The sequence below is a fragment of the Corylus avellana genome, chromosome 2 (assembly GCF_965113065.1).
Source record: "Corylus avellana chromosome 2, dhCorAvel1.hap1.2, whole genome shotgun sequence".
Taxonomy (NCBI): domain Eukaryota; kingdom Viridiplantae; phylum Streptophyta; class Magnoliopsida; order Fagales; family Betulaceae; genus Corylus; species Corylus avellana.
This window is the reverse complement of record NC_142491.1, coordinates 37,803,929-37,819,063: the sequence shown is the minus strand read 5'-3', so window position 1 is coordinate 37,819,063 and position 15,135 is coordinate 37,803,929. Positions and strand designations below refer to the sequence as shown.

Below are 15,135 nucleotides of genomic sequence, written 5' to 3'. Positions count from 1 at the left end.
CTCTCTTTATGCATAGGAGGAAGCATGACTCCTTTGTTGAGCTTAAAGACAGAATTTTTGCCAAAATTACTAGGTGGAAAGCTCGTCTTTTATCTCAGGCAGCAAGGACTACTTTGGTGAAATTAGTGGCTAATGCCATCCCTACTTATCTCATGTCCTTATTTCTTATTCCTAAATCTTTATGGTCGGTAATCAATTCAGGTCTAAGAAAATTTTGGTGGGGTTACCCTCAAGATAAGAAGCATTGTCTCTCTCTTCTTTCTTGGAAGAATATTTGTTTGCCTAAAGCTTTGGGTGGTTTGGGTATTCGTTCTATGGAGTCTTTGAATAATTCACTGCTTGCTAGGCTTGGTTGGAAGATGACTTCGAATCAATCTCTTTCTTGGGTTGACTCTCTTAGAGGTAAGTACCTAAAAGAATGGTGTTTCTTTTTTGAATCCCCCTTCTATTCTTTCTGCTTCTTGACTTTGGAAAGGATTGCTTAAGAATCGGAGGCTTGTTGAAAAGGGTGCCTGTATTAGTATTTCTTATGGTGTTAATGTGAATGTTTGGAATTCTCCTTGGATTCCCTTAAAGCCTAATTTTAGACCCACTCCAAATGCTAACTTGGTGAATTTTTCAACTTTTACGGTAGTTGATCTTATGATTCCAGGTAGGCAGGTTTGGAATTCTCATCTTTTAGAAGATCTTTTTGATGCTCCCACTGTGCAGAATATTTTAAGTATTCATTTTCCCTCTCAACCTTCTTTTGATATGGATGTAGGTTCCTTCTTGTGCTGGGGTTTTTTCTATGAAGTCTGCTTATGATCTTTCCTTCACTATGGGTGGCAGGCCCTCTCATCTCTCCTCAAAAGCTTGGTTGGTCCTTTGGGTTCTAAAACTCCAAGCTAGGTTAAAACATCTCTTATGGAAGGTGGCTTGGGACATTTTGCCTTCTAGAGATAAAATTGGAAGGTTTGTGGTTTCGGATGATCAAGATGCTTGGTTGTGTCCTTTTTGTAAAGGGCCTGTGGAATCACTCTCTCATATTTTCTTGGATTGCCATTTGGCTAGAATTCTTTGGAGATGCTCCCCTTTGCCTCTCTCTATCAGTTTTTTCTTCAAGACCTATTTCTGATTGGGTGATAGCTCTCCTTTCTCCAGTGGTTGCTCTAGGTATTCCTAAGGTTGATGTGCGCAAATTCCAGCTTTTTGCTTCCCTTACTATGAATTTTATTTGGAGAGCTAGGAATCTGTTGATTCACGAAGGTACACAACCTTCTCCGAGTTCAGCAATTTTTCAAATCTCCAATACTTTTAATCATCATAATAATGCTTGGAGGGATCTTGCTCTTCCTTTCATTTGGACGCCTCCGATAGCAGATTTGTTAAAAGGGAATTTTGATGTTGCGGTGAAAGGCTTCTTTGTTGTTGCTGTAGTGGTGATCAGTGATGAAAATGGTTTCATTTTTGCAACTGCTATTCAGAAACTAGTTTCCACGAATGTTTTACAAGGTGAAGCTCATGCAGCCCTTTTGGTGGTTCTTTTGGCTGCTTCTTTGGATTTGGGTCCTCTCTCGGTGGAAATGGATGCTATCCTTGTTATTTTAGCTATTAATTGTTGTAATGTTACAAATATTGGTTTTATTTACCTATTAATTTTTGACCCTTCAACATAAAATATATTCATGAGTTTTGACCGTTGGGTAATAAAACCTTTTGCAAGTTTTTTAACTGTTGGTTTTAATTCCTTTACCTGTTGGTTTTCTTAAATTAAAAGCATTTGTCTTCAATATTTACAAGTTCTTTTAGCTGCTGGCTTTAATTCTTTACCGTTGGTTTTCTTAGATTAAAACCCATTTGTCTTTAAGCTTTGTTGACCGCTTGATGATTTGTTGACCGTTTATCTTAAATATGTTGACCGTTGGTTTTCTACATTGATCTCATGACCGTTTGTTCTTTAATACATAGATTGCATAATAATGTGTTTTAAAAGAAAAAAGTTTCCCCATGTCTATATAAGCAAGTCTTCAACTTTGACAAAAAATATCATCAAAAAATATTACTTTTTAGTGAGATTTCATTTTCATGCTCCATAATTTTTTCTTTGTTACCAAAGAGAAAAATTAGAGTTATTTGCTACTCAATTTTTCATCCTCTTCAATTTGAGAAAGGGTTGTTCATTTGATCTTCGTTACTTGAAAGTGCGTTCTTAACGAAGATAGACGCTATAGTCTAATCCTGGGAGGTTGCATGTCAAGAGATCCGATCGCACCGAGTTATACACTCCGGGAGGCATGAAATCAACCTTTAAGGACAACGCTCTTGCGTGATTCTATAGCTTTGTGAGATTTTTCCTTGCTCTATTTTTATTTATTGTATTATATTTATCTTATTGTTAATTGTTTGGATTAATATTATTTAGCATCAATAAGAATTTTTGCACCATCCATTTAATTTTACAACAATCTTAAAGGTTGATTATGGATGCACAAATTCTTGCTGCTGCTAAAGTTCTTCCAGATGCTACAAAAATTGAATCTTTTGATGGAAATAATTTTAAACGTTGGCAACAAAAGGTTCTTGCAGTTTTAGACTTTACAAAAATCTCTAGTGCTCTAACTGAGCCTAGACCGGATGAGGAATCTGAAGAACAATCCAAAGAATTAAGAGATTGGGAAATGGCTAATACATTATGTGTGAATACTATATTGAATTCTTTATCTAATGAATTGTTTGATGTTTATTGCCATTTTACTATTGCTAGAGATTTATGGGATGAATTAGTTTGTAGATATGTGATTGAGGATGAGGGTACTAAGAAATTTGCTGCAAGCAATTTCTTACATTTTCAAATGACTGATGAAAAGAGTATTACTTCTCAAATTCATGAGTTTCATAACATAGTTGCTGAATTAACCAAAGAGGGTAATAGTCTACCCGAAAGTTTTATGACCCAGTGTCTTGTTGAAAAATTACCCGACTCTTGGAAGGAGTATAAACTCCATTTCAAACAAAAGAAGACTTTCATGAGTCTTCAACAAACCATACTGCATATTAAAATAGAAGAAAGGAATAGGTCTTTGGAAAAGGTTAACAAAGCTAAGGAAATTATTTCCAAAGCTAATTTAGTAGAAGAGAGATCTATTAGGCCTCCACAACACTACAAGAAATTTGACCATAAGCCCAAAAGAAAACCTTGGAATGATAAGAAAAGATTCAACACATCTCATTCTCTAATACAAAAGAAAAAGGTCATTTGTTTTGCTTGTGGCAAAGCAGGTCATTATGCAGCGGCATGTAAGCAGAGGACCACCAACAACTACAAAGGATCAATATCAAAAAACAAGGCAAATGTGACGGAAGTGGAAGAGATCATTGCAGCTGTCGTATCTGAAGCTAACATGACCACAGAAGTAAAAGGATGGGTGATTGATTCCGCATCTACTAGGCACATTTGTGGAAATAAAGAAGACTTATCCTCCTACACACCAATAAAGGAAAATACTGAGCGGGTAATTGTTGGAGACAATAGATCTGTGCCTGTGGTAGGCAAAGGGAAAGCTCTCTTAAAGCTAACTTCGGGTAAAACCCTTTCACTCTCCGATGTTCTACATGTTCCTCATTTCCGACACAATCTTGTTTCAGTACACCTGCTTGGTAAGGCAGGACTTAAGGTTTTATTTGATGGTGGCATTGTTACCTTAACTAAGCATGATGCATTTGTTGGTAAAGGCTACGAAGATCAAGGTCTTTTTGTATTAAATGTTGATAATATTATTAATGAAAATTCATCTTCTTGTGCTTACTTGGTTGATTCTATTAATATTTGGCATGGTAGACTTGGACATGTAAATCTTGGGTACATCAAGAAAATGAAAGAAATTGGAATTATTAATTCACTAAGTGAAACCAATATGGATAAATGTGAAGTATGTGCTGAGACTAAAATCACTAAAAAGCCTTGTAAATCTATTACAAGAGAAACTGAACTTCTTGGGTTAATACATAGTGATTTAAAGCACACAATGACTAGAGGTGGTAAAAAAAAGGGAAAAGTCCACATAACCCCCTCAAACTACCACTTAATTGACAATGTCCCCCCCAAACTTTCAATTGTGACAATGTCCCCCCCAAACTACCAAAAATTGTCAATGTTCCCCCCAATGACAAAATTGCCCTCAGTAAAATTAAAAAAAGTAAAATAAAAAAAAAATAAAAAAAAATAAAAAACTAACACTTCTAGAAAAAACCTAAAACTAAGAAAAAAAAAAATCCAAATGTTGGCCAATTTTTTTTTAAAATCAACTTTATAAGAAAAAATTTTAAAATTTTTCGATTTTTTTTTTTTAATAAAAATTGAATATTTTAGTTTTTTATTTTATTTTATTTTTGTTTTATAATTTTATTTAAATAAAAATTTACGTTTAAAAAAAATAAAAATTTCGTTTAATAAAATGAAATTTTTTGTTTTTTAAAACTAAATAAAAAAATAGTTTTTTTAAAAAAAAAATAAAAATTTCCGTTTAAAAAAAAAATTGTTTTTTTAAAAAATATTATTTTTAAATTAAAATTTTTCGTTTTTTAAAAAAATCAATTTTTTTTTTTTAATTTATAGGGGTATTTTTGTCTTATTGAGAAATCTATAGGGACATTTTTGTCTTATTGCTAGTCTTGGGGGGGGAGGGGGGGACATTGACAATGTTTTGGTAGTTTGGAGGAGACATTGTCACAATTGAAAGTTTGGGGGGGACATTGTCAATTGAGTGGTAGTTTGAGGGGGGTATGTGGACTTTACCCTAAAAAATATTATGTGATATTTGTTGATGATTACTCTAGATTTACTAAACTTTATTTATTAAGATCCAAAGATGAAGCCTTAGAAATGTTCATAAAATACAAAATTGAAATTGAAAATCAAAAGAATAAAAGGATTAAAAGACTAAGGACCGATAGGGGTGGTGAATATGAGTCTAATCCTTTTAAGGAATTTTGTGAACAAAATGGCATAATACATGAAGTTACACCTCCTTATTCACCGGAATCTAATGGAGTAGCCGAAAGAAAGAAGAATAGAACTTTGAAAGAAATGATGAATGTTATGCTTGCTTGTTCTGGGCTACCCACTAACATGTGGGGGGAAGCCATTCTTTCGGCTTGTCACATTCAAAATAAAGTGCCTCATAAAAAAACCGGTAAAACTCCTTACGAACTTTGGGAAGGTCGTAAGCCTAGTTTGAAATATCTCAAAGTGTGGGGGTGTTTGGCAAAGGTTATGCTACCCGAGCCTAAAAAGATGAAACTTGGCTCTAGAACTTGTGATTGTGTTTTTATTGGTTATGCTTGCAATAGTTCATGTTATAGATTTCTTGTTATTAAGAGTGATGTTTTAGATTACAATACTATTATTGAATCTAAAAATGCTATTTTCTTTGAGAATGTGTTTCCTTTGAAAAATAAGGAAAAATTATGGCATGAACCTTCTTTTACTTCTAATGAAATTGTTGATGATGTGCAAGAATTGAAGAGGAGCAAGCGAGCTAGAACGGAAAGGAATTTCGGTAATGATTTTATTACTTATATTGTTGATGATGATCCGATATGTTATAATGAAGCAATCAAATCTATTGATGCACCTTTTTGGTTAGAAGCTATTAATAATGAATTAGATTCAATTATGTCTAACCATACATGGGAACATGTTGAGTTACCTCCTAAGACCAAACCAATTGGTTGTAAGTGGGTGTTCAAGAAGAAACTCAAACCGGATGGTACAATAGATAAATACAAGGCACGCTTGGTGGCTAAAGGCTACAAGCAAAAGCAAAATATTGATTATTTTGACACTTATTCTCCGGTTACTAGAATTGCATCTATTAGAATATTGTTTGCTATTGCTTCTATTTATAAACTTGTGGTACATCAAATGGATGTCAAGACTGCCTTTTTAAATGGTGATTTAGAATAAGAAATTTATATGGAGCAACCCGAGGGACTTATAATCCCCGGTCAAGAACACAAAGTTTGTAAATTGGTGAAATCTTTGTATGGATTAAAACAAGCTCCTAAACAATGGCATAAAAAATTTGACAAAGTGATGTTGTCTAATGCTTATTCTATTACTGGTGGAGATAAATGCATTTATAGCAAGTTTAATAATAATGAAGGTGTCATTATTTGTTTATATGTTGATGATTTGCTTATTTTTGGAACCAACATGAATGTTGTGCATGAAGCTAAAAGATTTCTTTCATCTAATTTTGATATGAAAGACATGGGTGAAGCTAATGTTATATTGGGCATTAAAGTTCTTAGAGATAATAATTGTATTACTTTATCTCAGTCACATTATGTTGAAAAGATGCTAAAAAGATTTGAGCACTTTGATTATTCACCTATGTCTACACCATATGATTCTAAAATACATTTGGTTAAGAATCATGGTGATAGTGTTTTACAAGAGAAATATGCACAAATCATTGGTAATTTAATGTTCTTGACAAACTGTACACGCCCTGATATTGCATATGCTGTCGGTAGATTGAGTAGATATACTCATAATCCTAGTGTTGAGCATTGGGATGCAATCTCTAGATTGTTGAGATATTTAAAGGGCACAATTAATTATGGTTTATCATATTATGGTTTTCCTGCTATATTAGAAGGGTATTGTGATGCTAACTGGATTTCTGATTCAGATGAACTAAAGCCTACCAATGGCTATGTATTCACATTAGCAGGAGGAGCTATATCTTGGAAGTCCTCCAAACAAACTTGCATAGCAAGATTCACAATGGAGGCAGAGTTAGTTGCCTTGGAGAAGGCTGGAACTGAAGCTGAATGGCTAAGGAGCCTTTTGATTGATTTGCCTTTATATGCTAACCCAGTTCCACCTGTTTGTATTCATTGTGATTGCCAGGCTGCCATAGCTCGAGCCAAGAGCAAGATCTATAATGGGAAAAGTCGACATATCCGATTAAGGCACAATATTGTGAGGCAGCTTATTGAGACCGGTGTAATATCCATGGATTTTGTGAGGTCAGAAAGGAATTTGGCAGATCCTTTGACCAAGCCATTAGCAAGACTGGTGAGTGAAACATCGAGGAGGATAGGACTGATACCCAAATGATGACACTATGATGGATACCCAACCTCTGTGATTGGAGATCCCATGAATGAGGTTTAATGGGAAACGAAGTCACAAGTGATCATGGTGTGGTACTATCATTCTATGTTATTTCACTATCTTGTTGATAAGATTGTTGATGAGTCCATCCCTATGGTGTAAGAAAGTACAAAGATGCAGAGTGATTAAGGATGAGTTTAAAACTCTTAATGGTTCCATAGTCCCTACCTGTTGGGATGGGGTGTACCTGCACACACTCTTGATGGATACCACCTATGTGAGTGTGGAGGTGGTGCCGCTTCCTATGAGACTTGGGTAGGTCTCTAGAGCACTCATGAAACCCAGGGGCGCATGGCCTGTATAAGGCGCCAACCCGCAGAACAACCCAATTTTTTTATTTTTTGTTAATTCTTATTTATTTATTAATTTTCTTTTGGAGAAAGTTATGTGGGTGATAAGTTTGCTTACTTTATGAATTTGGTTAAAAGAGTTTAACTCTACCACAGTTCATTAAGTTCCTACTTATTTATCCTAGTTGTGGTTAAAACTTTCGGGTACCACATCGATGCATGCTTTCAATCTCCTTCTATTCTAATATTTGTAACATGTGGGGGGTTATTGTAATGTTACAAACATTGGTTTTATTTACCTATTAATTTTTGACCCTTCAACATAAAATATATTCATGAGTTTTGACCGTTGGGTAATAAAACCTTTTGCAAGTTTTTTAACTGTTCGTTTTAATTCCTTTACCCGTTGGTTTTCTTAAATTAAAAGCATTTGTCTTCAATATTTACAAGTTCTTTTAGCTGCTGGCTTTAATTCTTTACCGTTGGTTTTCTTAGATTAAAACCCATTTGTCTTCAAGCTTTGTTGACCGTTTGATGATTTGTTGACCGTTTATCTTAAATATGTTGACCGTTGGTTTTCTACATTGATCTCATGACCGTTTGTTCTTTAATACATAGATTGCATAATAATGTGTTTTAAAAGAAAAAAGTTCCCCCATGTCTATATAAGCAAGTCTTCAACTTTGACAAAAAATATCATCAAAAAATATTACTTTTTAGTGAGATTTCATTTTCATGCTCCATAATTTTTTCTTTGTTACCAAAGAGAAAAATTAGAGTTATTTGCTACTCAATTTTTCATCCTCTTCAATTTGAGAAAGGGTTGTTCATTTGATCTTCATTACTTGAAAGTGCGTTCTTAACGAAGATAAACGCTATAGTCTAATCCTGGGAGGTTGCGTGTCAAGAGATCCGATCGCACCGAGTTATACACTCCGGGAGGCACGAAATCAACCTTTAAGGACAACGCTCTTGCGTGATTTTATAGCTTTGTGAGATTTTTCCTTGCTCTATTTTTGTTTATTGTATTATATTTATCTTATTGTTAATTGTTTGGATTAATATTATTTAGGATCAATAAGAATTTTTGCACCATCCATTTAATTTTACAACATTAATAGCCCTACTCTTTTTTCTTCTTAGTCTTTTGCGAACTATGTTTCGAATATTAGTTTAGCTCTTTCTTCCATCCAAAGTTGGAATGCTTTGAAAGTGTCTCGATGTGCCAATTTTAGGGCACATGCTTTAGCTAAATGAGCCACTTCCAATCGTGTTTTTGGAAGCATTCCCATAGGATCCCCCATTCTCTCTTCTATTCGGATCAGAAATGAGAAAGATCCTCCTATATAACCTTTTTCTTTATTCAATTAAAAATAAAAATAAAATAAAAAACTAATCTCTACACTACACTAGAGTCCAACCTCTCTAACATAAATAAGTCACATAAGTATACAAATACAATGATCTTCAAGCTCCAGTCCCAACCTTCTACTTCTTCTTCTTTGCTTTACCACTTTGATCATTGATTACGTCTTGAACATTTCTCACCTGTATTATAATAGCTGCAAAGTCTGTAAATGTAAAATTTGTATTTTACTAAGTCTACGGCTTAGTAAGTAATTAAGATTAGACAGTGTGTGCATGTAACTATGTAAGCCTTTATTAAATTATTGAATATAAGTTGCTTTAAAATTTATTGAGCATATAAAGTTTATTGGTAACCTTAGAAAACTCTCCCCCTTTTGAAAATTGATTTCATATTCAAAGTATTGAATGGAAAGGAAAGTCACAAACATGATAAAAGTATTATACTACAATATAAAGAGAAAGAGAGAAAAGGAACCTACCGACAACAAGTACTTATGTAATATAGAACCCATCGAAAATCAATTCACCTACCTAAACATCAAAGTCTTTGATCAAAATAATTATTTCAGGTTTGACATCTATCTATTAAAAAATAGAATGATTCTCTCCACTTGAATGTAACCAAACAAGATACTCTTTTATGATTTTCAAAAATCTTAGGGCTTGTTTGGGATTGCGTTCGAGGGGCTTAAAAGTGCTTTCAACACTCAAAAAGTCCGTTTGAAGAAAAAAAATATTCATTTGGTAAAAAAATTAAAAACGCTTTTAATTGTCAAAAAAACCTAAAAATGGCCAAAACGCATTTTTGGCAAAAGCTTAAAAATAAAGCTTTTGCCCAAAAGCTCTTTTTAACTTAAAAGTTTTATTTTTCAAACGCAATCCAAAACAGACCCTTAAAAGATTTTTCACATCCAAACGCCCGTTTCTCTCTTTTCTTTATAATGTTTTAACTTTTTGGGTTTGTTCTACTTATGGGTTTGAGAGGAAGCCCATTAAGCCCACATGTGAAATGGCCCACTTCAGAGATGTAATGGCTATTTAATTGGACCCAATGTCATTGCTCCATCGTATTTCATTAAGTTTAGTTTCGACCAACATCCTTCTCCCAAGGCCCTTTCAATCCACTCATGGTGCGAGATGAGAAATCCTTACTGAGTTAGCTTATGAAAAAAAAAAAAAAAAAATCCTTTTAACTACAAATTTTAGAAAAATTATTATAAGGTTAGAGATTTAATTTATTGGAGATCTGAGTCACCTAACATGTTGCTTAAGATCATTTGTTAGAAAAATTTATTCAAAGATGCACCGTACACGCTTAATATATCCAGAAAACAACTTAAACAAATTCTCCATAAAACTATGGGCTTCAAGACAAAGTTGCCGTCAAGTTTGAAGAGTGAGAAGTGATATTTAATAAACTCTCGTACTATTGTCATACAATTATAGTGATGTGACAGTAAATATCAGTCATTGATTTTTTCTTGTTATAAGTCCCATTAATCCAAAGGTTAATTTTCACTGCTACATTGTATAGTAATAATATGAGAGTCTACTAAGGGTGTGTTTGGGATTGTAATTTCGCAAGAATAATTTACATTTTTAAAAGATATCACAAAATGTAATGCGTTTGGCATTGTAATTTAAAAAGCACTTGATTTAAAAAAAAAAATTAAAAAATTAAAAAAAAAAAAAAAAATCTACAATAAGCAGGCTAGGGGTGCTTATTTGAAAAAAAATGCAAATTTGAATCAATATCATGAATTCACATAAACAAATATTTAATAAAGAAATACATTTTAACATATTTTATCAAACGTCTTTGCGATTTTAAAAATGTTATTTTTAAAATCACACTTATTGAAACTGTAATTCCAAATGAACCTTAAATAACTTTTCTCAACCTTATATGCTCCGTACATTCCAAGAATCAAAAAAACTAAAAATTATATTTTTTAAGCTCATTTTTTTACTTTCTTTCTCTCTTGATCGGTTTAAATTTTTAAAACTAATGCTTTAATTGCGTAGGCGTGGACCCAAATTCTGGCTGTCATTTGGTACCACACAGACGATTGTAGCAAAAAAATCATCCTTCCCACCACAGAAAATAATTGGTCAGAAAAATCATAAAACCGTATGCACGGGGGCACTTTCATACACCACACACGGATACATGACAACCAATGTTTTGCATAAATAGTCCACAGAGGGACCAAAAACTAAAAACAAAGTTTGCAGGCGCGTCAAAACAAGCTAATTTTCATGGCAAACGCGTCCATAACATCTCCAAGTCTAACGTTGCCACCAAGCACCACCTACTACAATAGACCGGATTATAATTTCATCTTAAATTCCATTTAATTGGATTGTCATAACTCATAAGACATCTTCATAGAATTCATATACTTTGCTTGACCTTTTTTTTTAATAAAAAAACGCTGCAATCATTATTTCGAACCACAAAAACATTGAAACCGTAAAAAGGAAACATCTGAAGATACATTAACATGTTCTTTACAAGCCATAAGATTACAAGAAAAGGTACACAATTAACACATAGCAACCAAAGAAAATTACGAAATCCGCTTAGCTTTCCCCCCTAATGTTTATCGTACTTTACAATACAAAAGGGTAGAAAAGCTCTCACAAATTCACAGCACTACAGCAGAGCAGAAACATTCACATCGTACTTAACTTAACCCCATCTATTTCCCCATATCACAAATCAACTCCCCCATGTCCCAACTTTTTTTTTTCTTTTTTTCTTTTTTTGAACTTATTTTCCATCTCAGATTACAACACTAAATTACACATATTTCCCAAACAACCCCAGAAACTTACAGAAACGAAAATACCCCAACAATAAACATTATCTAACTCGCCCCATAATTTTCTCGATTTTCAGTTCTACCCCCCGTTTAAAAAAATCACGAACGGTTCAGATCCTGAAACTCGAGGCTAAAGTGGAGACGACGTCGCGGCGCAAAGAAGATTCTAGAGAGAGAACGCGAAATTCATTCGGATCCGAAAGATAAAACCGGGTCGGATGATCCGAAAACCCGGTTCTTCACCTGCTTGGAAATGGAACCTCACAAATCGAGCCGAAGCAACCGCCTCAGATCTCTGGTGGCCGAGTCGTCGACAATCACCGAGACCTGCTTCTTCTTCGAGAACGACGGCAACGGGAGGGAGCTGGGCTCCGGTGACATCGCGAACGCCGATCCGGCGTACATGTCGCATTTCCCGGTCACCGGAGGCGAAAGCCTCGGATCCACGACCCGGATCTGCTTTGGCACCATTTCCGGGTGGTCCGGGCCGAGCCTCTCGGTTCCGAGCACCATCAGACCATCGCCTTCCTTCCTCAGCGCCTCGCTCTTGATCGTCGAGTCCAGCGACTCGCCTCTCCTCAGAATCGTCACTTTCTCCATCGAGAGGCTCCTCCTCTCCGTCTTCGAGTCGTCGGAGGACCCCGACCTCTTCGAGACCGACGGCTCCGACTGGCTCGCGACGAATCGCTTTCTCTGGTCCGGTTTCTCCGACCGGACTGCCGGTTTCCGGTTAGATCTAGGGTTAGACACATAACTAGGGTTAACGTTTCCATAATAACTTCTCCGGCGATGAAACACCGCCGGCTGAGGAACTCTGATACGTCCGATCAAACAGTCCTGAGGCCGTAACACCTCCGTCCCCATAACTTCAAATCCTCTAAAGACTCTAAACCAAACAAAGAGACAGAAAAAGAAGAGAATAAATCTCGAAGATATTCGCCTTAACAAAAATCCTCGACGTAACAAAAAATTTCTTCTTTTTCTTTTTCTTTAACCTCTTGCCTCTTCTTCCTTACATGGGAAATGACGAGGCCATTTTTTTTTTTTTCTTCTTTTTCTTCCCTGTTTTCTGCTCTTCTAAAACAGAGACTTGTGTGTGTTGTGCTTGCGTTGTTGTGGGAAATGCGGGAATATATAGCGGTGAGAGACGAGAGAAAGGTGGGTTGGGTGGGTGGGGGAGGTTCGCACCGACCTTCCCTACTTGACGCGTGATATGGGCACGTTTGAGTCAGGGGCAGGTGGGGGCCTACCTGACGGTTCTTTGTAGGGACCACCGCTGCCTAGTCTGTCTAGACGGGGACTGTTAGCTGGCCCTTTGTCATTGGTCTCATATCGCTCTCAGAGTAACGGCGTTAGATGGGAGAGGGTTAGTTGTCTGTTTCTTCGCTGCTTCGATGGAAATTATTTAGGTGGGGACCACGGTGTGATGATAATTGACAATTCTTACGGGATGGGTCCTCTCCGGTGAGCCAGAGTACAGTAGCATTTGTTTCTTTGTTTACTTCCTCAATTAACTAACAAAAAATCTTGGCATGTTGGAATTAATTAAGAAAGAATTAGAACCATTTTTTCGACGCCATTAATTGTTTTGTTTTTTCAAATAATAACGACTTATTCATTCAAAGAGCTTGGGGGTTGCTCTCTGCTTTTCTTTTCTTTTTTTCTTTTTGGATTACCATCTTCTATCCATTCATTATTTTTAAAATAAATAATTAAGATATTAATATGATAAAGTCTTAATTATCTCTTTTAAAAATAAAAAAATAAAAATAAAAACTGAGATTTAAAGACTCGTAAAAAATCTTTTTTTTTTTTTTAATTTTAAATTAAAGCAAATAAAACAAAGAAACAAGTGTAGCCAATGAGTCCTTGTCAATAGCCATGTTGGCTTGCTTAGTTGTTTGCTTTTTTTTTAACCTTTATAATTTAGCCAACATAATATGATTACTACTGCTAACTACCCCTTCCACGTCATAAAGGGGTAAAATTAGCTTTATTTTAGATTTAGATAAGTTAAGAGATAACTCAATCGACTGGAACTATGCTTAATAAAGCGAAGGTCAGAATTTCTCTCCCCTCTCTTATGAGGACATGTCAAAAAATAAAATAAAATAAAAAGCCAATAATATGATTTATTAAATTATCAGTTATCCCAAAAGCTTAAGCTGATAGGAAGAGATAAATTTAAACATTTAACTAATACTTTAAGTCTTTAACACTCACTCTCACGTGTAACTCTAATACCATGTTAATTGGTGATTTAACAGTTTTGAACAAGTCAATTTCCAAAAAAAAAAAAAAAAACTTCTTTTGAACTCTACTTTAGCTTCTTCTTTTTTCTTGACTTCATACTAAAAAATTTGCACTAGCAATTTACAAGTTAGTTTTTAATTCTGGTGTAACTTTTAAAATTATCATTAAAGTATAATTTATCATAAATTTAATAATATGATCCCACTTTGGTTTGGTTACACCTAACCCTTCAAGAAAGATATTACCATGACCATTTATTAACGAGAAAATTAAACATATGTAATTGTAGTTATACAAGCAAAAAATGATGACTAATAATGCACGGCTCATCTGACAATTCCTTAAAGGCAGTGTCATATACAGGGACAAGTTGTTGTATCATAAATAGAGGTTGCAATTTCAATTTAATTCTTATATTTTTCATTTTGATAATTAAGTTTTTAGTTTTTTAAAATTTTAAATAGTTCAATTAGTAAATTATCATTCAATTAATTGTGTGTGAAATTACATTAATCAATTAACATGACGTTGACACATCATGTCTTAATTGTAGGTGCCACGTGGCACAGTTGGCACATGATGTGTTAAACTAGAGTCATCAAAATTAAAAGGTTAAATTAAAATGGCAAGAATATAAAAGAATAAAATTAGATTTTTTTTTATTTTTTAATTTTCTTGAATTATTTTGTCCATAATATTTCCCAATGGCTCTCTACCACTACCACAACAATCAACATGGCACAATGACAGATGCCTCCACGGTTCATAAACGTGCCGTGCGTTCAAGTTTTCCGTGGACAGACCGACAAAAAAAACAAAAGAAAGTTTCCGTGGTGTTTAATCATTTATAAAATACTTTTTCTGCTTCAAGGGGAAAATGTGTGGCAAACTTAGGCCTCGCTTGTAGCAATATTTGAGGATCTTAAGCCTATATTATACGGATTTGAATTAGGTATTGTAAAAAAATAAAAATAAACAAAATAAAAAAAAAAGCAAAATCAATTATGTAGTTTACTTGATTTATAATTAGTTCATTGTAGTATCAAAATAAACTTAAAAATTTAATAAGATATTCAAAAAAAAAAAAAAAAATAGTTCTTCTATCCAAATTCGGTCTGATTTAACATATTCTGATAGCATTAAACGTTATAGCCAATAAAATTGTGACATGTGTCATATTTAAATAAGTATTATGTTAACTGAATCTATTAAGGGTGCATTTGAGATTGCGATT

At 34.3% G+C, this 15,135-nt stretch overlaps 1 protein-coding gene across 1 annotated transcript; it reads right to left on the bottom strand.

Moving 5' to 3' along the window:
• Positions 1 to 11,297: 11,297 nt before the first annotated feature.
• LOC132181650 (proline-rich nuclear receptor coactivator) lies at positions 11,298 to 12,756 on the bottom strand. The gene has a single exon (XM_059594897.2). It carries the CDS (start codon positions 12,510 to 12,512, stop codon positions 11,910 to 11,912), a length of 603 nt encoding a protein of 200 aa, XP_059450880.2. The 5' UTR covers positions 12,513 to 12,756; the 3' UTR covers positions 11,298 to 11,909.
• Positions 12,757 to 15,135: the final 2,379 nt, after the last annotated feature.